Source organism: Triturus cristatus, chromosome 10 (assembly GCF_964204655.1).
Source record: "Triturus cristatus chromosome 10, aTriCri1.1, whole genome shotgun sequence".
Taxonomy (NCBI): domain Eukaryota; kingdom Metazoa; phylum Chordata; class Amphibia; order Caudata; family Salamandridae; genus Triturus; species Triturus cristatus.
The window spans coordinates 678,218,511-678,244,143 of record NC_140593.1 but is presented as its reverse complement, the minus strand read 5'-3'; the positions used below and the strand labels follow the sequence as shown (position 1 = coordinate 678,244,143).

The 25,633-nt window shown below is 45.7% G+C and overlaps 1 protein-coding gene across 3 annotated transcripts in view; it reads left to right on the top strand.

Annotated features, from left to right (window-relative positions):
• Window positions 1-25,633, top strand: part of TELO2 (telomere maintenance 2) — an 831,249-nt gene that overhangs the window by 485,750 nt on the left and 319,866 nt on the right. For all 3 annotated transcript variants that reach the window (XM_085628173.1, XM_085628170.1, XM_085628172.1), the window contains one exon: window positions 10,788-10,871. In XM_085628173.1, the coding sequence (XP_085484299.1) occupies window positions 10,788-10,871 (84 nt within the window). The remainder of the gene's footprint in view (window positions 1-10,787; window positions 10,872-25,633) is intronic.

Genomic DNA, 25,633 nt, shown 5'->3' with positions numbered 1-25,633 from the left:
TCCCATTTTCGCCCCGAGAACCCAGAGGCCTTAAGTATACTCCAGGCTAATAGGGAAACAACGTATCTCGAAAAAGAAATTATTAACACCCTAGATTTATTTGCACCTAAGCTGCCATTAAAGGTGTCAAACAAATCTCAACAAGGAAAGTGGTATACACACAAACTCAAGGCACTCAAAAGAAAGTGCCAAACCACAGAGCATAACTGGAGGCTATCTAAACTACAAACAGACAGACAGGCATATAAAAGAGACCTGAGGAACTACAAGAATGCCATTAGGAAAGTCCTATTTTGCTAGAAGAATTAATGAGAGTTGCAACTCAAGTAAGGAGCTGTACAAGATAGTAAGGGAGCTATGCAACCCAGTGAGCCTATCCCAAACTCTGCCACCCTCAGAGGAAGGCTGCGAAGAAATCAGTGAGTTTTTCTCAGACAAAATTAGTAAAATATACTCCACATTCAACACCAATACCTCAGTGCCAGCAATCAACCGTGAAACTTCAACCCCCCCCCCCTCCGACTCACCTGCCTGCATGGGCAGCTTCTCTCCATTCACAGAGGTAGAAGTTGCAAAAACAATAGGGGAAGTTAAGTCGGGGTCTCCCCTTGACCCCTGTCCCCACTTTGTCTTCGCCCAGATCATACCTATAATCTGCCCACACGTTACCAAGCTATTCAATAACTTGCTGGATACTGCAGTATTTCCAGAAACATGGAAACAGGCTGTAGTAACCCCCCTTCTGAAGAAAGCAGGAACAGACGTGCGTAATCCGACTAATTACCGACCTATTTCCCAACTGCCGTACCTCTCAAAAGTCATGGGAAAATTGGTTAATAGACAGCTGTCGAACTATCTCGAATCAAACGATCTACTACACCCCTCCCATACTGGCTTTAGAGCCACCAACAGCACAGAAGCAACTCTCTTAGTTGTGTCAGACAATATAAGATCCCTGGTTGACCAGGGGAAAGCCACTGCCTGATTTTATTACATCTATTGGCGGCATTCAACACTGTCTCACACAATCGCCTACTGGAGATTCTTCATGGAAAAGGAGACTATGATAAAGCCCTTCAATGGCTGAGCTCCTTCCTGAATAATAGAACACAGAGAGTACAAATGGGGGAGTTCTCATCTAAACCAAAACCCATCAGTTATGGTGTTCCACGGGGCATCCCTGAGCCCCACACTTTTTAATGCCTATGTGTCATCTCTGGCAAAAATCAGTGATAAGTGGGGCTTTGATATCTGCTCCTACGCTGATGACACTCAACTGCTGATAACCATTAAAGAACAGTATGAGAACAAAAGACTTAAACTGAATAACTGTCTCACGGTGATGGCAACCTGGATAGCAGAACACTGTCTTAAACTAAATGCAGGGAAATCTGAAATGTTACTCTTTGGAGGAGCCAAGCTTGTCTGGAATTCCACATGGTGGCCCAAGACACTGGGGGATGCCCCAGTTCCAAAGCAATGCGCAAAGAATCTGGGGGTCCTTATGGATAATACCCTATCCATGCAGGACCATGTGCGGGTTCTGTGTGGAAGAAGCTTCGCGATGTTGAAGCTTCTAAGAAGGCTATTTCCTTGGATCCCGCAAGATTGCAGAAGAACTGTCACGCAGGCATTACAGACCAACAGATTGGATTATGGTAATGCACTATTTGTGGGCATGGCAGACTACCTTTTCACACGCCTACAGGTGGTTCAAAATGCTGCCGCGAAACTGGTATGTAACAAAGACAGACTCAGCTGATCGTCTGAGTGCCTGAAACTACTTCATTGGCTGCCAATGTGCCAAAGAGCGAAATGTAAGCTGCTCAGCTACACACACAAGGCCCTGCACCAACGGGGGCCTTTTATCCTACAGAGGAAAGTTGAATTTGATGTACCCACCAGGTGCTTAAGATCAGTATCCCTAGCTCTAGCCAGAACAAAACGCATTAAGAAAACAAGAACAGGGGGCCGTAGCTTCTCATACTTGGCAGCAAAACACTGGAATGACCTACCACAAGAACTTCGCCTCACAGAGGACTATCTAACCTTCAGAAAAAAACTCAAGACTCATTTGTTCTCTGGAAAATTATACTGGCCAAACTCATGAACCACTCAGTTACACACCAGAAGTCCTAGCACAACGCCGTGATATCCTCTGGATGAATGGCGCACTTTACAAATACAAATGAAAGATCATCAACATTTCAGCCCCTAAAACCACAGTCAAAACGATAGAGGCTGACCCAGCTACGATGCGTAGTCTCCAATATCGAATATCTGGGCCTGGGTCCAGCTCCCACCCTGAAATAAATCTCCAGAGGCTGAGGAGGGTGGTGAAGACTGAGCTCAGTAGTTAGAAGCACAAGGCGCTATCACTCTTGGGCAGTATAGCAGTGTACAAGATGTCAATACTCTATCCATGATGATCGATCTCTTCTGAATACTGATCCTTCATATCCTGAGAGATTATTTTCACAACCTTCAGTCCTTGTACTACGAGTACATCTGGCAGGGTAAAGCACAGAGGATTGCAAGACATCAGTGCTCACTGAGACCACTTCAGGATGGGTTGGGAATCCTCAATGTATTCCAATACTATGCTGCAGCTGACTTGTGCTTCTTGATCCATTGATCAAGAAGGGGGACCAGCAGGAGGGTGGATGATCGACCATACAGTGGCAGCAGGGCCCATCTGGTAAGCCCTTGGCAGCTCAAAGTGCAGTGAACTAATACACTCTACCAATCCCCAGTCATGAGGCCCCTCTTGGAAGTCTGGCACAGTATAGTGGTCAGCGAAGGGCTGACCTCCTTCCCATCGACTTTCATCCCACTCTGGCGAAACAGAGTTTGCACCTGGCCTCAATAGAGCCTCCTATCAAAACTGATTAGAGGGGAGGTGCAAAACACTCAGGGACATATTCAACCATGAACAGCTGAAGGAGGAATATGCACTTTCCAAATTCGAACGCTTTCGATATATGCAATTCCACAATTGTTTGCTCAATCCTAGAATATAACAAGGAGCTACCAGAATCGTCACCCCTTTTGACAAATACCTATTAACCTACTCTGGTGACAAACACGCCACTTCCAAAATGTATAATTTTTTTTATCCCAGAGGGAAGACTCAGAAATGTTAATTTCAGTGAGCCTAGGAAGAAGAGTTGCAAATCACACTTGACCAGAAACAATGGGGAGGCGAGTGGCTGAGGGCAAAAAACTTAGCTTCCCATGCTAGAGGTAGGGCAACAAAGCTCAAAATCCTATACCAGGGCACTACACTCCAACACAGCTGTCACGCATGAGGTGATGGGGAAGTCCACGATGCTGGAGGGAGTGTGGACATGATGGGAACCTGACACATATCCTCTGGTCCTGTCCCAGCCTATATCCCTATTGGAGATCAGAGTTGGCAACCATAGAGCAGACCAGGGGTTACCGTTCAGACCTGGCCTAATGCCCTAAAGGATACTACTAGTTTGCCTGGCCACACATATATACCTATGATATGGTAGCTGAGGCCGACTCATTTTCACTTATTATTGGCTGCCAAGCAAACAGTCTTCTTGTTGTGGGGACAATGGGCACCCCCCATAGAACACAAATGGATTGAAAAATTGTGGTAGATTTTAAGAATGAATAAGCTGTTGAGAACCGCAAGAGGTGAAGAAAAAGACTTTACAAAACAACGGAGTCCGCTCCTCGACTTCTTTAGCAAAGATTACAAAGAACTCTCTTGTCCCCAGAGACTCCGGGTGCTAAAGATTTGAGACAATTCAAAACTTGATGAGCGGTGACCGTGTCTTCGAGGTGGGCGGCGGGTAAGGGAGAGGGTATGGAGGGGAGATTCTGTGTTGTATCCAATCGTGGATATAATTTAAGCACTCTGAGGGACATATTTGTTGAAATATGTTGACATTTACATCCTCCTTATTACAGATTTTTTGGTTTGCAGTAATCACGTTCTCTTTAAATCAAAAAAGATCAATCTTTAGAAGTAAACAAGGTGTAGACTACTGTATGCGAACGGGCTACCATGCTGCTTTGTTGAGGAGAAAACCGGATAAAGCTAAAATGTACTCAGCTTACCAAGACCTCTTTTCCTCTTGAAGTTTATGCTTGAAGTCAGCTTTAAAGAGCATAAATACGGAACATATGAATACCATATAGAAAATAACAAAAATAAGTAGCTGCTTAAAAAAAACATCAAGAATAATGCCAAACTGCCCTGAGGAAGCAATAGAAAAATCACAAAATACTTGTTGACTAGAGTTTTGCCAGGCTGAGTTATAGGCAACGTACTTATACTGTCAAATGAAATAAATGAATGAGGAATACATGTTGTGTAGTTTTAATATCTAACTCTTGTTTGATCTATTATGGAGGTGATTACTTTAAAATTTTAGTTTTAAGTCAAGAACAAGGGTTTAGCAGTAAGGAGACCACTGCACAGGTCGACAAACTACTGATAGACTTTAAAGATTATGAATGTAAATATGCCTCAATGCCATACTACGTTGATAATTTAGTAGTGTGTGCAGCTTTAATTGTTATAACATTCATCAAAAGGTTGCATATTTATCCTTTTGCTTGTCACCGAGTTCGGCCACATGATTTATTCCTGCATTTTCACATAATTGTCATGGCCCTGGCTATAGCGTGCATGCCAACTTATAGAAAGCCTCATGAATTAGATTTGGTAGAAAGTGGCAGAGAGACTTTATTTGCAATGTACCAAAGTGACCTATGTATTAATAGGTTGTGTCGCACGATCAACATTCACCAGGCAGTCACAGAGTGACCTGTCTAATAAATATGAATTAGGGTGGTCGCACCCCATTGTGATTGTCTATAAACATTGGGATGGTGGCCTGCAAGGGAATGGAAGTTATTAATTAGACATTTATTAAATCTGAACACAGTAGCTTTCCAAGTTTGGCACTAGAAGTTACAACTACCACATGGGCGATTATTTCAGAAGGACTGGACTTCCAATTTTGGCCAGTAACGTAGAGGAGGTTCATGGATCGTGATGAGGACCATTTGGAGCAATAAATGTTGAGGTCTCCAAAGTATGTATTTTTGTTGGTCGAGGTGGTAGACTCAACCTTTCACTTATCTTGAGACTCCAAAACTCTTATGCTATCAGTTTTGCCATTGTGGATTTGGGTGCCTTCCAGCACAAAGTTACTAAAGGCAGCCAGCCATGAACTGATTGCTCTTCCCTAGGTTGAGGGACAGAACCTGTAAGCCACACATCTAAACTTTGGTATTGAGACCATAAGCTGCTACTGTGCTGTTTGTATGCTCTTTTTGCTACGTATTTCTTTATTTTACTGTAAGCTCTGTTTTCAAAGATTCCTGTTCCTCGCTTTGAGCCCAATTAAAGTAGGTATTGTGCTTAATTTAAAAATCTGCTGACAAATTTCAAATGATGCTTTTACATTTTTATCTTGTGTTAAATATTCAGTTTTACCTAGACCTTGCTCCAGTTTTTCTGTATCCCTAGGCTCACCCTTAAGTCTTCATTCTATTTCCATTTTTGGCTACCATACTGGCGTTTCTCTGATGGTTGATTTCACTGTAGGTGGTGTGGTTCTATATGTACTTACTCAGAGAGTTCTATTCGAATCAGGTCAACGCACAGGCGCACTTTAGGCAATCCGTCTGCACCCCTGTCAATTAGGTAACCTCACTGCCCAAACAATCTCCGCTGCACCTCTCTTGTCTACAAGCAAGTCCTGGTTAATTTTCTCTTTTAAAGACCTACTTTCACAAACAGATGCCTGTTTGACAGTACTATTACAATATATATTTTTCTTATTGAAATGTCTAAAACCCCCCCTCCCCCCGGCACGGTTCTTACAGTTCTTGATTGCGCCTAGGTAAAAACATATATCCAGGTTAAGTTAAAAATCATATGGTGAAACATGATCTCTGGTGAAGGCATCGATCACCAGATTGCAGACATCTTATCTGAAGGGGGTGACAGACAAATGGCTTCCAGAACACTCCCCCGTTGGACGAATTAGTTCTCCTTACCTTTAGTATTCACAAAGCAGAGAGCCTTAACAGGAGGAGTTGTTTCTATTATTACTGGCCCAGACATTGCTATTAATATTGGATCATTCCATGCTTTGCCTGCCATTGATTGCCTAGTCTTTTCAAGCAAAATAGCTAAGACTTCTCTTTACTTTCTTTTAATGTACTGTCCTTCTGACTCTCCCATATCCTCTTTGACTGAGTGAGCTCAACTAAACACAATTTTTCACTTTTGGGCGATTTGAACCTCTAGTTTGAGCTTCGTAAAGGGGCCACTCGCCGATTTAAATGTTAAACTACATTTAGAGACTTTTAACCTTCATTTACCAAATTCTCATCCCACTCAGATTGGCGGCCATCTTCCCGGTTTTCTCAACACTCAGCTCTGTTGAAAGAGTTAACCATTTTCTTTTCATTGCACTGTATATATTCTTTATTTGTATACGGTTAGTTAAAACCATCACAATTGTTTGAAAAATATACAAACAGTCTAAAAACCCAATCCTGGGCAGTGTACATTCTGCAGGATACTCACAGATGTTAGAAAAAATGACAGGCATATTGCTATAACAGATTACATATGGGGCGTCTAAATTAACAGCAGTGAAGTGCCTGTCCAGATGGGGTGATAGCAGTAAATATAATGTGTAAACAAAGCTGGCGGGCATGATAACACACATTGTATTCAAAGGTTTACAAACGATAAAATCTCAGCCAATTCAAGAGAGACTTACAGGTCAATACATTGCAGTGATCTGGGCTGGCATTAAATATAGCAAGGTGTGGATGCTAGAGCCTAGTTTACCAGTTTATCTGAATAGGAGTGCTTGTGCAGTGTGCTTCGGCTACATAAAATTCACTGATGGTGGCCATCCGCATATACTGCATGACGCTAAAAACACTGACGCATTTTAAAAAGCAATCAAACAAACTCTCTAAAGACTCGCTTTGTGTCTAAAGTCAGATTGGATGTGGGATCCTTCACAAAGGACAACATGGCTAAATGACTCGACTAACATGGTGTGGTACGGGGCTTGTGCAAGTAGTTATTTATAAAAATACCTGTCAACTGTGTTGCATAATGCTAAACTATCGCACATTTATAGCGGATAGGCTGAGAGGTGGTGAAGTCTCAAATCAGTTCCGCTTACACTCACAGGAAAAGTCATCACAGTGTGCTTAACTGACGTTTCGTTGTAAAAGTACAGGAACCCAAACTATCAATGTAATAAGTGCTTGTGCGATTGTTAAGAGCTACAGGGAACCGTCCACCCTCATTGTCTGACAGGGGGGTCATAGCACATATTAAAATGACACGCTAAGATTCTCAGGTCTCACTGTTTTTAAAACATCAGAGCGAATGCAGACAACCTTGGAAATATTACAATAAACTGAGGTAACATTTTAGCGTAACAAAGTGGCTATGCAAAAGGTGTTGGTGCAAGCAAGTGTTATTAGGGTTGAAGGAGATGATGATGGCTTGCCTGCGTGTGCGGACTCCCAAGTTATTCCATTCACACTTTAGCCTGGTTTTTCGCTCGACTAACAATGCGGGACAGAGGCACACAACATGTAGGGCACTTTCAACGTCATTGAGCTAGCCCTTTTCTTGAATTTGCAAAAGATGGAAACAGGTTGCGAGTGGCAGTGAAGATGCCTCTTGTCTTGTTTTGTTTTTTGTGGAGTCTTTTCCTCTCCCTCTTACTGAGGGGACGTGTCTTCTGGAGGTCATCTGACCCGATGTTTTAAGGAGCCTCTGAACTTCAACTTATTGATAGCGGATGTGTACTTGTGGGCAAATCTGCACATGGATGAGTGTTAGCAACGTTAGTAGTCGCAGATGAGCTTTTCACCGGCCAGGGACTTCCGGTATTGGACTGGAGCTGATGGACACAATGTGCGTGTCTGCGATTTGAGTTTTAGAAGCTGCGTGGATTTGCGAGGGACTTACACAAGTTGTTTGATGGTGTTGTTTTGGGCTGCCCATTAGCTCCTTGATTTCTGACAAGATGGTGTTGAGGAAGGTCAGAAGCGTCGCCAGACTCTCTACAATAGGAGAGCAACAAAAAACCAACTGTGTATAGTTTGCAGCAGATAGCGCTCTGAAAATCAGTTTGTTTAAATTGTAGAGCTTGTTGTCAATCCCTGTTGTGAAGACAGCCTGTGAATTTAGAAGATCAACTTGAAGGTCCAAGTTTTCTGAGTTGTAATTTTGCAAAGGTGGGCTACAGATTGAGTCTGTAAGATTAAGTGACAATTCCAGGAGGGATCAGTCTTTTAGCTCCATGCCACCGGATCTGAAGTTGGTGCTTCTTGAGCCCGCCGGTATAATTGGTTTTGCTGGTGAAAGTGAAATTATTTTTCCGGATGGGGCCTGGGTCCATTGTGGCGCTGGAGGACTAAAGGGGCAGTCTACACAGGTGTCCAGGGTTGAATCATGGCGAGAATTGATCGCCAGTTGTAAGCGAACACTGGGTTGGGAATTTAGAGCCTCACAATTAGAGGAAGATATAATTGTTTTGTGCGTCGACGCATAATGGTGGACTACTCTGGTTGATTCCATCAGTTGGGCATGTGCTCCAGCAGCTGGTAGGAGGCTGCAAGGTGATGCTGCCGCCCATGGAGATGGTTTGTGGTCTGTCCATTGATTGCAGGTCATTAGGATTGAGTTGGTGTTGGGGTTCTTGGGTAATACCATCTTGACTTTGGTCTCATCGGCCATTGAACTAAGGATTACAGTATTGTCCTGGGTGGGTCCCGTTAGCAGGACATGGTGCTCTAAAGCCTGAAATTTTAATTGCATGGGCCCTTCATTCGTCTGTGCTAGACTGCTTGAAGCGGTAAGGGCGCCTCTGTTTCTTGTTAGAGCTCCTAGGCTGACAAGCGTAGCAAACTTTTTGAAGAAGTCCAATAAGGTTGTGCCAGTGGGGTCAGCGGGTCCAACTGATCTTCTTGTGTTAGATAAGGCTTCCCGGGAAGGTTCAAGGACAGCCAATGATTCGATATGCTTGCAGAACCCATTGGCGGGGCTGGCAAAAGAGACTTGAAAAGATTTTGGCTGTGTGGCGCGCTGTTGGGTGGGCTCCGGGGCCGAAGATGTGGGTTCCTCATTCACCTGGGGAGAACCTGCACTGCCTTCCTTCTTCTTCCTGCCCCTTCCTGGGACCTGGACCCGCTACACCCACTCTGCCGACGCAGCCCTGATCTTCTTACCGAACTTGTGGGCGCTGTGACGTGCTTATTGTACCTAATTTCCTTGGTCTGCCGGTACCACCGTCTCCTTTTTGTTTGCAGCGACAGTGTGTGAGAAAAGCCTCGGGCCCAGGCCTGCGATGCCGCGCTCGATGCGGGGCGCTTTAGAGGAGTGTGTGGGTGCTTGTGGGGTATGAGCAGTGAGGACTGGCAGAGACATGCACGGGTCATAGCGAGAGCTGGTTTCACTGCTCTCCACCCCTGCAAGCAGTTTGACAGTCTTGATTAACTCTGCAAGGCTCCCCCAACAGCAGCTACACGTTCCTCCTCTTCGTGTGCAATCACGTAGTGTAGCGTAAGCCATCACCAGAGTGGATTGAAGTTTGCACTGATCATAATGTTATCAACTTTGACATCCCTCTATTCTCCAGACCGAATAGGACTATCTAGTATGTACCTATGTTGTAGAATTTGGTCACAACTCCACTGCTAAATTGTGCAATTTTATTAAAGTGCTTAAATATTTTGGGCCAGATATAAGTACAGGCAGATTGTAAATATTGGGTGCAAGTTCTGGACCAACTTTTCATCCTGACTATCATTTTGCCATGCAACCTTTGTACTTTGTGTCATCAAAATGTCCATTCACAGTCGTCACAGAATAATGACTAATCAATAATAGTGAGACAGCTTGGTGTTTGCAGTCCTCCATCCATCCTCCATCCATGTGTTGGTTTTCCCAAACAAGACGTTTTTCTTTTTTATTTAGAAGCAGGCAGTGTCCTTAAAGAAACTGGTGCTGTTTAAAAAAAAATGTGTTCCCGCTTCAAATACTTTGGGCAGGGGGCTAGGGCGGTGGAACAGGCAGTGGCCTCCTCCTCCCATTATGACTACCCAACACGATTCCCAAAGGGAAAACTGTCCACGGGGACAGCTTCTGATTTGCAAGTCAGTTTCCATGCCTTTGAAGTGTTTGTAACTTTTCAGTGGTTTGTGGCAGCAATTGCTGCCACAAACCATGATAAAATGCAATTATTAGAGAATACCCCATTCTTATTTCCTCCTATTTGCGATTCAGAATAATTTACAAAACCACTTTTGTGAGTCAGAAAGAGTTGCCTGACTCAAAAAAGGGGTTTAGCACACAGCCAACCATTATTTGGCCATCACAAACCCTGTGATTTTGCAAACCACAGGGTTGGTGACCACAAAACAGTTGTGTGATATCTGGCCATTTGTGACATTGTATTTTGGAGTGAACATTTGGTGGACCAGCAGTAGGAGATTAAGAACAGCTTGTATGTGTTCTTCCCCAAAAAACTTGGAATCAGTGCTACATTTCTAGGTTACCTTCCTCCATATTGAGGTGGGAAATCAAAACCGCTATATGGTGATCACTGAGCATGTAGAATAATTTACAATAACATGATGTCACCAGTGTCAGATTTGCACCTGGTTAAGGTGGAGGAATGGGAAGATGGATCGTGTTTTTAGCAAACTCACCCTACTGATTTACAGCTCCTCATGTCCTCAATTTTTGTCTCCGCCAGGAAGGACTGGGCTCTGAGTGATGCAGTGAAGTCACACACAGCTACTGAGAAACGTCCTGAGTTATTGGATTCTGATCTGGATAGGTATGTACTTAAAACTTGTGTGTTGGTCTAGGAACAATGAAATGTGGTAAGACCAATAATAATAGTATTGTTTTAATGTAAACCTTTACCACTGCAGTTTTGTCTTTCTAACACACTGTAAATACCAAGCATTACTATGACCAAATGGTATGGCTGCCATTTCATTAATCTCAGGAAAGATGAAATGCTGAGTTGCCATTTCTGGAATTCTGACTTAGGACCTGCAAATGACTTGGATGCGGTCAGCAACCACTTATCTCACCTAGCTCTCTAAGCTGCAAATGTGGCCTTTGTAATGGTGGGTGGTTTCAGGGCCATTGTATTAAGACAGTTACTCTGAAAATAAACTTTATGTTCAGTTCGAGAAAATAGTAATGCATCAGCCACTTGAGTTTCTCCTAGGGCTCCCACCTTGACTCTGTGAGTTATTTTGAAGGAGAGCTGACAGTAGAGGAGAGGTGGGGGAGGAACGTGGATAGTAATGCCTGGAAATGAACTGATTTGTGAGGATCCAAACTTTGTGAGCTGTTGCTCGTGCTGCTTGGTTCTTAAGTGGATTATCTGAATGGCATTAACCAGAGTTAATTAATGTTCCCAGATCAGAGAGACACAGCAGAGCAGGTTTCTTGGAACTTGGTTGGAGTAGAGTACCAGCATTGATACCAGAAATTTGGATGGAATTGAAGTACCACTCTCACCCCTACCCTGCCTCCCAAACCTTGGTGGTTTTGCTTGCCTTGCTACATTGCAGTCTGGTCCTCCTTGGTAGTCTTTCCACAGCTCTGTGGAAGAGCTAGTCTGCTGGGTACAAGTGGAATGCCAAACCTGGTGTGTGAGATGCTGCAGTAGCCCACTAGTCCACCCCTAAAGAGTCGTTACAGGTTCCCCATTGGGCGGCGCTAGAGAGTAGGCGGCAAGATGGCTGCTTTCTGAAGCGGCTCTGCTGGCCGGGTAAAGATATCCACCCATAATCCTGTTAACAGCGGCGCATCCATAGCCCTCTGCCGCGGAATTGGACTGGGGTGAGTGGTGTTCACCTTTTCAGCCCTCTAGCGGAGTGCGGGCGACCCCGACGAGCTGGAAAACTGACTTTGCAGCTGGAGGCCCGAGGGTGCAATGCGGCGGCAAGATGGCAGCTGCCACGATCGTGACGCGGGGCCAGAGCTGCTAGAGGCCTGCGAGGGAGCTGCAGGTCCCCCTGGAGCCAGGTGAGATCAACGATGGAGTGGAGGGCCTTTTTGAAGCGAATAACCGGCTGTGCATATGCGTGAGCTTTGAGCACAGGAGCCCCCGTCGACCCGTGAGACCTGGGAGCTGTGTGGCGTAGTGAGCTGCGGCAATGATGGGGCTGCAGACTTGATCTGGGGATCTGGTCCCACACAACAGCATAGATGAAGGTGAGCCGCCCCCCCTAAGTGCTAGAATCTGCAGTCCGGGTGTGGGCGAAGTGACTGAGGCGGGCGCTGTGTGGGATGTACTGTGACTGAAAGAGCGTTTGAGGAGCCTGGCTGCCTGAAGACCTTACCCGTGGTGTGGTCTTGAGGAGCTTAGACCGGATTCGTGTTGCTGGGTGGTCGTGGGGCCTGCCGGAACATATTAGACCGGGTCTGGGCCCTGGCTGGTGGCGGAGAACTTTATTGTGATGCAACTCAGCACCAGGTATGGAGGATTTGCTGCCCGACTCGGCTTGAGTGATTTGCAAATACACGGCATGGACTATACCTGCTTAGCTGTGTAGAAACAGAGCGCGGCCTAGCGCTTTGCGGACTGAAGGACTGTCCTTGGGGGCCACGTGAGCGCCGCGGTGAAGGCGGTGGAACTGAAGAGCACAGATAGCCCAGGCTCCAAGAAAGCAGGATTGGCTGCCAGAGGAGGGTGGAGTGAGCCTGGGTGGTCAGAAAGGTAGACAGCCGTGATCTGGTGGCTGCCGGGGAGCAACTTTTGGTGTGGGCCCTGCCTAAACTCCAGAGTGGCGAGCGAACTACAGTTGTGCTGGGGCTCATACTGAAGAAAAGTCGGTAAGGGGGCAACGTGGCATGTGGCTTGCGTGGGCCTGCTTTGTGGTGCTGCACGGCGACCTGCAGGTTAGTTGGTGTACAGTGACAAGCAAAGGAGAATTAAAATAGCGATGGGAAAGACGGATAAGCAGCAAACGCGCCGCATGTTTGAGGCCCGCAAGCCCTCCAGATCGCAGCAGCGAGACCAGTTGGACTCGGAGCAGAACCCCCCTTCCTCAGAAATGGGAACGTCTGTTCTTGAGGCAACGTTAGTGGCAGTGCAAAACAGCCTTCAATCAATCGATGGCAAGATTGATGCGCTCAATATGCGAATGGACCATTTTGCAGCGAGGCTGGATAAGCAAGGTGTTCGGCAGGGGGAGGCGGAGCAGCGCATCTCAGCGATTGAAGACGGTCTCCAAGCAGTGGCGACCAAAAGCCTGAATATGGAGAATTTGTTGCCCGTCACCCAGGCCAAAAATGAGGATTTGGAGGCGAGATCGCGGCGGAATAATCTTCGCATTTTTGGTCTGCCTGAGTCCACCAACATGGGCAGGATAGAGGTATATATTGAGATGATGCTGAAGGAGGTGTTTGGGCCAGAAAATCTCTCTGCGGTGATGCTGGTGGAGCAGGCTCATCAGTCGTTGGCAGCGCGGCCGGTCCCCGGGGCCCGCCGCGCCCAGTGAATGCACAGCTTTTAAATTATCGGGACAGAGACACTGTGCTGCGGCTTGCAAGAGAGAAACAAAAGATAACATATGAAGGGAATGCAATCGAGTTTTACCGGGATTTTACTGTCGCAGTGCAGGGCGCGAGGTGGGAATACCTCCCAGTGAAAAAGAATTAGCAGGCCGAAAACATTACGTATGCAATGCTATATCCCAGCCTCGAAAGCCCTTCCGCCCGAACTCCCCCCACCCCTAGCGATAACAACTGGTCCCTCCCCAACCACTCACCCCCTGTATCTTTGGCGTTGCCTACTATAGTCCCCCTTCTCTATACATTCCATGGTAGGTATTATCTAAAAGGATATAGTTCACCGGTATTTGCAGTACTTGGACCCTGGTCCTTCAAAGTCAGCCCAGCTCATCAGCGGTATGGGTCGTTACGTTCAGCAACTCTGTTTTTGAGTCCTCTGCTGCGCTCGTTATTGGGGAGCTTTCCAATCTGCCATCTTCCTGATCACTCCTCATTGATTAGGACTGGACCCCGTTTGGCTAAGTTCTACCACCGCCCTGATGGCCTTGTTCCGTTCAGCTTGAACTTCTGTTGTGGTCTGCGCTCCCATCTGTCCACGACTCGCTCCACCATCCACTGCTGTTGATCTCGGTGAGCTACCTCCCGATCTCCGTCCCGGGACAGAGTCCAGCCAATCCCAGGTCTCCTGTGGTGTCTGGAAGAACTACACATCGTTGGGTCCAACGACGCGTAACCTGGCTGGGCAAAGCATTGCGTATGGGAGCTGCAGCTGCCGTAGTTTTCATTTCACTGCCAGGAACGTAGTTCTTTGCCTCTGTACTTCCCTGGTAAAATCCGGAAACACCATCACCTTACTGTTCCCGATCTGTAGGTCCTTCGCCTGCCGGGCCTGCTTGAGTATATGGACCATGTCTCCAAAATGGAGCAGGCGAGCTATGATTGGCCTCAGCGGAGTCCCCGGTTTGGGAGGCCTGAACGGTACTCTATGTGCCCGTTGAATTTCGTAAAACTGTGAAAGTCTTTCTGGTGCCACTTCCCGCCTGATCCAGTCCTCCAGGAACTGCACCATATCGTTCCCTTCCTCCTTCTCAGGCACCCAACTATGCGCAGATTATATTGGCGTGACCTCCCTTCGCTGTCTTCAGCTCGTGCCTCCAAGATTTTTACTTTTGCTACTACCTCCGTGAGTGATTTCTTAAGTTCTGGAACCTCCGGAGGGATGTCCACAAGCACTTTCTCCGTGCCAGTGACCCTCTCTGCCAATCGGCGGTGATCGTCCTTTAGGAGGCTGAGGTCGGCGCCAGTGGTGTATATTTTTGTTTAAAGTGCCTCTTGGGACGCTGTCATGGCCTCCATAATATCTGCTAATGTGGGCATCGAGGTTGGTGCATCCTTCCCCGTTTCCAAGGCATCATCCTCTTCATCTGTTTGGGTGCCCCGCCCCCCACTGTCATGGTGCCTTAACCTCTCCTTTTTGGCACTTTTCCCATGTTGGCCGTCCGCTCTGTCTCTTTGCACGCAGGTTACTACAGTCTATTTTCAGCCCACCTCCTGAGTGCTGTCTCACTTAGGTCCTTCTCTCAATTTTGCCAACAAGATTGTGCAGTTATAAACTCTGAGTCTTCGATATGGCGGTCAATGCAGGCTGGTTTCTCCTTCACCCGTCCACTCACTGTTGCACCTCGCAATGCACACCTCTTTTGGCTCGGCCTGGCCCAGTTCTCACCCCTTTTCAGGTTTCAGCCTCCTGCCTTCCCAGGGGCTCCATGCTCTCCTCTGTTGTCCGCGGGGCTCTGTAGCCCCTCCTGCCCGCGATCGAAGCCCCTCTGATATCTACGGCCTCCGCAGCCCTTTTTTTCCCTGGGCCTGAAACCCTTCCTACTACTCCATACCTTCACACCTCAGGGCCTGTCCCCTTCTCGGTGTGGCCTTTTGCAGTGGCTCCGGGCATTTATTTCCTCAATCCCCGCTCTTGTTGCTGGCAGGGCCTCCTCTTCACTGGGCCCATCGGTCGTCTTCCCTCCGCTTCACTCTCCTTATTAAGGCAGTTTATCTCTGGGCTCACGCCAATATTATTTGCGAGGTGCCAGCCGGGTGCTCGCATCTCCCTCCAGGCCCGGCTTCAGGAATTTTTATTTGGGTGGGCCAAGGGTGCATTTGGGTGGGCCACTGCGGGCTCGATTTGTCGCATATATGTCTGGGCAGGCCTGCTTCAGGGCCCTCCTTTATCTCTTCTTAGTCTTACAAGGCCCAGTAAAACGCACTCTTTTCCATATCTCTTTCTAAATGTTAACTCTCAAAAAGTGTTTTTTCCATGTAATGTTCCTTTGATGGCAAGAGGAGGTTTCTGAGGTCGGAGTATTGGGCAAATGACACTTCTTGGGCTCCCTCTGTGCCAGCCTTCACGGAGAATCCTACGTCATTACTACCTCCACCTGACCCCTGACTCTGCAACGCAATCCCTTACAGGCTTGATTATCCACTGCTCCTCTTCAGTACCCCTTATCTCACATCTGACCTTGGGCCCCAGACCCATATCAGGTACCATTGGGCTCCACTTTCATTTTTCCTGGTAAAAACATTAGTAAAATCACCTTCAAACGTAAAACATTGAATATAGCAGTAAATATAATTACCATGCACTTTAAAGTATGTTCAACAGTAGGCCTTATGACCCGACTGCAAATAAATAAACAAAAACAGAAAGGGCCGGCTTTAGCGCTGATGCAAAAGTTTTTTTGGGCGCCACTCCAATAACCTCTTTCTCTGTAAATATCTTTACTATCACCTTCCTACAGTGCCCCTCATCCCTCCATGCCCCCCCCCCCCCCTATTGACCTCCTCCTCGGATTCCCTCACTGCCACACGCCACAAGTGCCCCTCATTTCCCCATAGCCCCTCCCCCTTATGACCTCCTTCTCGGATTTCCTCACTGCCACCCCCCAACAGTGCCCCTCATCTTTACGTAGCCCCTCTCTAATATGCATTTCATTTGTTGTATAGTGCTACTCATATCAGTGTAGTGTGTGTCAGTACTTTACACCACGCACACATTATACAGAGACAATGAATCATAGAAGTATGTCAATCAATCTGCAGGGAATGTCACATAAGCCAATGAGGATTACAAGGTGTAGGAATCACATGTCATCCATACTGGTGGGCAGTATATTTTAAGAGGGTTTTGTCTGGGGAAACACAACCTTAGGATTTAAAGAGTATTCCTTGGGGGTCAGCTTTACTGATAAAAATGTATATCTGCCCAAACATACTCATTTCAGCAACATTAGAATAATGAAAGACTGAGAAAGTTTTAACTGAATCACAAAACAAAAAAAGCGAAGTTCTAACTATACCATTCATGTTTGTTTGCAGCTCTTTGGTGCCAGTTCATTGGTCACTGTCCTATGTTAGGATTGTAACTTCTGAACTGCAAGTAACACAAGGAACTCTGTGACAAAGGCAGTAACCCACTGAGCTATCCACATAAAATACAGTTCATCTGCATTTAAAAACTACTAACAGACAAATGATTGCACTCCAGCAGGATCATTTATCATCAGCGTTATCTGGGCATTTTGTATTGTCTTATTGCTGTCCTGTATCGGCCATGATAATGATAAAAACTGTTTAAATGAAGCACACATGAAGTATGTGCCCTGCTGGGCCTGCGCAGATTTTAAAAAGAAAAACAACTAGTAACACATTCTCTTACCTACTCCGTTAGTCAAACTTTGTGTCACAGCCTAATGTGATAAGCTGCTACAGGGGTCAGGAAAGGTGAATAGGAATTAACAAACTTCTTTTCTCCTGCGCTGCACAGAAAAAGAAATATCCACGTGACGCAGCAGGACAGTAGGCAAAGGTTACCTGTGCCAAACAAAGGATTTGTCGCCTTTCGCCATGTGGAGATGAAGGGGTGAAAAAATAAACAAAGCCTCGTTAACATGTTTATGGTCTTTTAAAGACCTGTGAAGTACTCGGCTGCGGCTGCGATAATCGCTAAAACTGTCTATGTGTGTGTGCGCCCGGGAAGCTGTCTCAGCCTGGGCGCACACACACACAGACAGCCCTTTGAGCCCAATGTCGTTGCGCCACTGATTCCTCAGCTTTGTTGAAGGATGAGGGCTCAGGATCTTGCCGGATGGGGGAGTCCGAGGCCGGAGCTCTGAGGTTTGCTCCCTTTTACATTGGGGTCAAGCCATGCCCCCCTGCTTGTTGTACTGTTACAGCACGGAAAACTGGGTAACGGGAATTAGACGAAAACCCCGTACATCAAGATACTCCTTCCACGTAGTCGACAGATCAATTTAGTTGTTTTGTGTTTAGTGATTTAATCCAGCTAAATATTCCCAAATCCCTGATCTGCTCCTCTTCAATAAATGACCAAACACATTTTCTGGTTAATCAATAGTTTTGTTTATCTAAATAATGCAAGAATTTAGTTCCATCTAGTACATTTATTAATCATTATGCAAATCACAGAACACCTTATTTACATATTCTGGCTATCGGTCGTCCTCTAAGTCATCAAATTTAGTCGTCAGCACGCTACAGTCCCAAAGATCAGGTCAAGGACCAGAGACGTGCCAATATCGATCAATGACCATAGAATGTTCGATAGTCCGTGGTTCATCAAGAAATTGGGCAGCAATTCAGTCTGTCAAAGATTCAGGAGCACAGCCGTCACGTAGCGTCACCGTCGTCTCCGTCAGCATGAAAATATGTCATTCTGCAGCAGAACTATTCCCTCTCTATTCTACCGTCTTTTATAATAAAAGTAATGGCAAAATTTAACATTTGCTTAGTTTGGGCTCTTCCATTTGGTCGATTGAGATCGTCCGTTTTGGTTTCACAGAGCCTATGATGTCATATTGTCAGGCATGATCCATCCGGTTTTTATAAATGTCTATTGTCAGAGCTCTTGGCAGGCATCCCGTCGTGACCTTGCTAAGGCTCATCGTGTTTGGGGTCAGGCTGAGGCTACTGGAATGGATGCTTCGCACATGCGCACTTGGTCTGAAACCTCGTGGAATGGTAGCCGTCACGTAGTGTGTGTCAGGCGCCATCTTGTCTTTAGGCCCAAAGGATAACTTAAGCAAAACAAACACAAAAAGTAATTAAAACATAGAAATAACAAAATGTGAAACCCTCACTAATTCCCCTATGTGCTTGTAATTATCTAGCATATGGCGACATTTAAAGCGTTCATATTAACCCAGTGATGTCACCTGGTGCAACATACGATAACGTCACAAAAGCAACATATATAATGCGATATTCTATTTTTCTAGTATTAGTGTGCGTACATAGCTTAATTACAAATTATTTTAGCCATGCAAAATGCAAATCCCACGTATGTTTCATAAATTAGTACGGTTGATTAAATTTTCAGACACACATTAATAATATTATAATTAATAGATTATTTCAATTAGTATAAACAAGCAGAATGGGGGGGGGGGGGTATACAAAATGTTGTACTACCCGCTCCATCAATTCCCCCTTTGGTGATTATATCACCACACCTTCAAAATGTTGTTTTTCTTTTTATATGGAATCAGAAACGATTTCTTGCTTTCATTCATCACTCAGTTTCCCCTAACTCTTCTCTTTTTGCTGTCTTATACATACCCTCCTTGACTTCTTCTAATTCTATTTCTTCAAATTCCCTCTCTTGTTTCTTATCTTTTCTCCTCAAGTATTCTCTTTTTATCTTTTTCTGATTTTTATTCTTTTTACGACAAATACACCCTAGTCTTATTATTAATACTATGAAAATCACACATGTTAATGGAAATAGGATCTTAACTAAAAAGTACCTAGGTTTACTAAGAAATTCTTAATAGCAGATATCTTCTTTCCAATCTTTTCCCAAACACCTTCAACCTCCAGTGGTGCAATTTCGTCATGCAGTTCAGTTATATTTTTAATATAAATTTTCAAATCTTTACTTTCGTCTGGAATGTAAGTACAACAATGTTGAACTTTCAGCATTCCACAGACTCCACCCTCCTTTGTCAATAATGTATCAAGGGCAAGTCGATTTTGCATTACCATGGCATGCATGGCAACCATTTCAGTGTTTATCAATAAAAATCCTCCAGCAGTGCTTGTTGACATGCGATCCACTACTGTTGAAAGCCTTCTAATTTTGTTTGCATTCAGAGATATTCCCACTGCTGGTATCAATGCTCCAAAGATATCACCTACAATTTCTGACCAAGATTCTCTTTTTCTACGTGCTAAATAACTACCTAAATTATGTACACCATCTTCTCCTCTTTCCATATGAAAAATCTTCGGGAAAACCAGGCCTACATAACATGTGCCATACCAATGGTCTGGCAAACGATAATACGCCTTGTTCCCGCATATAAAGTATAACCCAGGAAAAACAGGATCTTTTCCACCTTTAAATCCCCATCCACTCATGATTCGGTATGTATCATGGCACTCACTATTACCTACAAAGTAATTATCATATGCAGTTTGATTCCTTCTAATACACAATTTCCCTTTCTGAGGCCAATCTAAAGCCATAGTTGGACTAGCTTCTCCTTTCAAGTGTTTTTCCATTTCTACATCCCAGACTGTCTTCTCCACTTTTCCTTCAGATGCCTTTCTTTACATTTTCAATCTCCTTTCTTCAACCATATCCAAAAATGTATTTTCTTCTTTCTTTGAACTGCAAGTTAAATTGTTTTTAAAAATATATTCTAATGTTAGTTCTTTAGTTTCTAAGATAAATTTACCTAATACCTTTGCAGGTTTTACCTTGTTTAGCTTGTTAATTGATGGTACTTGTGAAATATGTTATCTACATCTGAAAAATAATACTCTAATTTCCCTGTTTGATAAAATAAACTAGTTATTACACTACAAGTTATTCCATAAATTACTGGAAGGTGGTGATAAGTCACTCCCTCTGATACAGATGCAGGTAACTGCATACAAACGTAGCAGTTCCTTACGTCCATTGTCTTTACATATTCATGCAACAATTTCGAAAATACGTTATTAGAAAAATCAGTTATAGACCTATCTTTATGTAAATAGTTTTTATCTATTCTAGTCGGAACTACCTTTTGAATCTTTTCTATATTAGTTTTGTTCTCACTATGTCCTTCTGTTGTATCTATGGTAACCTTAAATGAGATCAGGAGAGCAAGTATGCTCCACAGAAGCATTAGTAATCCTGTACAACAGCAACACATTTTACACCATCTTTTCAAAAATATACATCTACCTTTTCTACTATCTGTGTTTGCCATTTTTGTTAAAATGGACAATGTCTTTTGACTTGGCCTCTTCTACTTCACAACTAGTTTGTCTAACCCATGGCTCTAAGCACCTACTTGGTTCTACCAGTTTTATCTTTTTCTGTATTTTATTGTCTTTCCATTAGCAGCTTTCTTGTCACATTCAGTTTGGCATCTCATCATCTTTCCCTTTTCCTTCGTGATCAGAATGCATATTGTCCTGAACATCCGCTTCTTCTCCAATATCGAACAAGATAACTCTCAGGATTTCCAATTCTTCGTCCTCCTCAACCACTTCTGGTACAGTCACCTCTGGATATCCTTGGCTATCCGCCTCTTCTTTTACTTCAGGCAGGGTCACATATGTCCATTCTGGCGACTTATACTTCTGGTTAGGTTTCCTCGTTCTTTTGCTTTCTTTAATTACAACTATTTCTTCGTCTTTTGATTTCTCTTGACTCGTCACTTCATTCACCTGTTCAGCTCTTGGTGAATTTACTCGTGTCAGTCGATATCTCAATCTTTTTATTTTATTCGGCCAAACATCGTCTTTTGCTGCTCTTTTCAATTTACTTCCTTTATCATTCTTTTCAGTTCTCCAAGCTCTTTTTCTTAGAACTCGACCTTCAGGTACTTCGTCTTCGCTTTCCTCTGACTCTGGTTCAACTTGCTTTTTACTTTCAACAGCTTCTTTTTCCACCACTTCTTTTGTTTTCCCTACTTCTGTCCCTCCTCGAATCTCTGGCACGCAATCTTCCTGCTGACTACTTATCCCTGCTTCTAACTGAATGTTGGAGTTCCCTCCACCTCCTCGGGGGTCTTCCGCAGAAATCTTTCCCTCTCTCTCTGTATCTAGCACCTGTCCATCTAAATGAGTTATTTCAGGCGGAATTTCTCTCAATCTTTCATCCGGAACTTCTCTTTCAGTGATTTCTTTAATTGTCTCTTCACTGTCTTTTTCTTTGTCTTTTCCTAGAACATTGAGTTCCTTGTTCAATCTCTGAGTCTGAGCTGGTATCAGAAATCTGTAACCTTCTTCTCAGGGAAATACTTCTGGGAACAAAAGTTAGACTTTGCTCTGATTCCCCCCTTTCAGGGTTTTCTTTTGTTTTTGTCTCTTCGTCATCTGATTCAGTACTGGATTCTGATTCCTCAAAATACTCCTTTTCTGTGCTATCCGCTGGATTTGGAATTCTCAATGTGTGACTTGCATGAATCCAATTTCTCAGTCCAGCACACTTCACAGCTGTTGTGGTTAAGATAACCTGTCGTGGTTTTCCCCACCTTGGAACCAAACAGTTTCTTCTTCTGTGTACTTTTATTCTCACCCAGTCCCCTGGGCTCAGATTATGGGCTTGCTTCTTTTCAAGAGTGGTGGCATCCGCTCCAAGCACAGAATGAACTGCGTCAGCCAGGCTTTTACAGTAATCCAACACCATGTCATCAGTTATAGATAACGGCTTGTTGACTGGTATGAACACATGCCGCATCACTCTGCCCATGATAATTTCATGGGGGCTCAACCCTGTAGTTCTGTCTGGAATTGATCTAATAGTCATGAGTACTAGAGGCAAGACATCAGGCCATTTCATACCTCTGGCTAAACACATTTTCCCTATCCTGTTTTTGATAGTACCATTCATCTGTTCCACCACACCAGAAGCCTCTGGGCTGTAGGCACAATGTAGTTTTTGCTGTACATTCATTGCTTCACAAATCAATTTTATGATCTCATTATGGAAATGTCTTCCTCGGTCTGATTCAATGGTTACTGGGAATCCGAATCTAGGGATAAATTCCCTCAAAAGTAATTTTGCCACTGTTATTCCATCATTTCTCCTTGTTGGGAATGCTTCCACCCATCTAGAAAACAAACAAACCATAACTAGAACATACCTCAACCTGTTACAAGGAGGCATCTCAATTAAATCCACTTGCATTCTGGTAAAAGGCCCTCCTTCTCAACCTATTGTTCCTAGGCTCACTACAGTCTTTTTTCCAGGGTTGTATTGCTGACATATAAGGCATCTTTGACAAAGACTTTCTGCTACAAGTCTAAATTTTGCATTGTACCAGGTCTGCTTAAATCACCTGATCATGGCATCTCTCCCTATGTGTCCCTTACCATGATGCACCCGTGCCATGGCAGACATCATGCTATAAGGCATAACTGGTCTTCCATCTCGATAGACCCACACATTATCCTTTTCTCTTGGTGCACATTTTGCTTTTACCCACTGTTTCATTTCCTCATATCCTGCTTCTTCCTGCAATTGCCTCACTTCCTCCCAGGTACCTACAGTGTTAGTAAACATCAAAGAGCAAGAAATCACCTCTTTCTCCTTTGCCCTGTTTATTGAATTCTGATTACGTGCACAGTATTGAGCCATATCGTTGGCGTATTTATTGCCAATGTCGATGTAATCACCACTCTGACTGTGGGCAGCACACTTCACAACAGCCACTTGTCTAGGCAGCTGTATCGCCTCAAGCAATTTTCCAACCACCTCAGCATTCTTTTTTTTTTTTTTTGGAAAACCTTTATTGACATTTCAAACAATTACACATATGGGCCTACAACCCCCGGGGCCGGCCGCTAAACAATCAGAATAACAGAAAGCAGGTCTATCACAGTCAGTACCTCGGGGAGCAAAATCTCGACACTAACATACTCCCAGTCTCTGAACAGCCCAGGTAGGAGACCAGGATAATAAAGGTTTACATTTTATAATAGAAAAGGATGGAAGGATCAGGTGCCAAACAGTTTCCCAGCAGCGAAAAATGGCAGGCAGAACGATGAACGTAAACAATACACAGCAGTCTATCTGAGCAATGGCGCTGAAACAGTAAGTTCAGGATGTGGAGGAATGACACGGCCATTTGCGCCTGCAACCCCCTGCCCCAAGACCCAGGAAACTCCACGGAAATTATGGCACTCCGGAAACAGCAGTGATTAACAACAAAGGAGTACTACCATGCTGATCCCAGAAAAAGACAAAAAAGAATAAGAGAAGAAAAGGAGGCCATAGAAAAAGGAGGTGAAAGACTAAAGGATCCCCCCCCAACCCCCCACCCTGCACCTCTGCAGATGAGTACGGCCCCCCCCCCTAGCAGTGTGCCTGTCGCCCCGGAACCAGACCCGAAATATAGAAGAAACAGAGAAAAGAAGTGGGAAAGGAGCCCCCACCAGACGGGGGGGTAGAGAGAGTATTAATAAACTGGAGGAGGGCCTGCAAAACACGCCCCCGGTTTCTCCCTCCCGCACCACACGGTTTCCCATAAAGCATACAATAAAGAACACAAAATCGACCCTGTCAAAGAGGAGTAAGGAGCATTACGCACTTGGTACACTAACAGTTATGCCGTGAGAGCACACAACTCCCGAGCCCGCCCGCCTAGTAGGTGACCACCTCGGAAGGGTCAGCATCATCCTTGGCCACTCTTTGCAAACCCACCCATGCATACCCCTCGTCCCAGTGCCATGTCCAATGTTACCAGAAAGAGAAGTGTCCAATAAAACTCAGGAAGCGACCCACACAGGTAGGGTAGAGGGCTCTGAAGATCGACACAGTCAGCTCTAGGGAGGATCGTCTTTCCCGATGCCGAGCCAGGATTTACGCTGCACACCAGGCCCAGGAAGGCGGAATCAGCCAGGGCGGGCAACCGTTGCTTGGACGTTGCCTGGGTCGTCGGAGACCGCGCACGGGACAAGGCCACCACCCCCCGCTCAGGTCCGAAACCTCCGGAACAGACCAAATCCACAGCCAGCTGATCGCACGTTAATATACTGTCCGGAGAGTCCAGGCGTGCACTATTCACAGGGGCGGCCACGACACTGTCCCCCCGTGCGCGGCGTGAGAAGTCCCAGTGTACCTGGGGATAGGCAGGCGGCAACTGTTCCGACGCTGATATCACTCCATCGAGCTTGTTCCCCAACACCCAGGCTCCGTGAATCAGGGTGGAGTGAAGGGCACCGAGAGCCTCGAGAAGGTCACCGTACCCCAGTACAGCTCCCGGCGCTCGCTCCGCTACGCTCCTCAGAGTCGCACCCTCCCAATCCTGCTGCAACCCAGTGTACAGGATGGTGGACTCTGGCATACCAAAATGGCCGCTGGGTAGGTCCATCCCAGATCGGGACCGGGGCTCAGACACAAGCGCCTCGGGTTCCATGGCACTGGTAACTGGGTTCCGAGGGAAGGCAAGCAATGTGTCCGGTGTGTGGTCACGGGCCACAGTCGTCCCCACCACGGACCAGCGCCCGCGAAAATCCGGGAGCAGCCCGCAAGAATCGGGACAAGTTACGGGCGGCGTCCGGGCAGCTCACCGGCGAAGGCTGAAGCAATCACCGGAGAGTCCTGGAGTTGCCACCTCAGGCACGCACTCGTTCAGCTACACTTAGTGGTAGGAGCGACCACGGCGAAGCGCAGTCCGACATTCGCACCACTCCGGCAGTCCGACCCCACCCAGTCACCAAAGGCCGTTGTTGTTGCACTGTCGCCCGGCCATGGCGTTCACTCGAGGTCCCGGCTCCGGGGCTGCACAGGCCGCAAACTTCAGACGGACATTTCTCCGGCGGTACCGCTGCCAGAAACTTCGGGGTCACACGGCCGGTTGCCGCTCGCGTTCACCAACACTGGTAGATAGCGCAGGCTAAGGATCTCGTGCAGGATATCTGTGCGGGGTGCGGAGGTTCACGGAGCCGGGAGCCTACGCTGCCATCCCGGTCGCCATCTTGGCTCCTCCCCCCACCTCAGCATTCTTAATAGGAATTCCACTCGATGTCAAAAACCCTCTCTGCAGC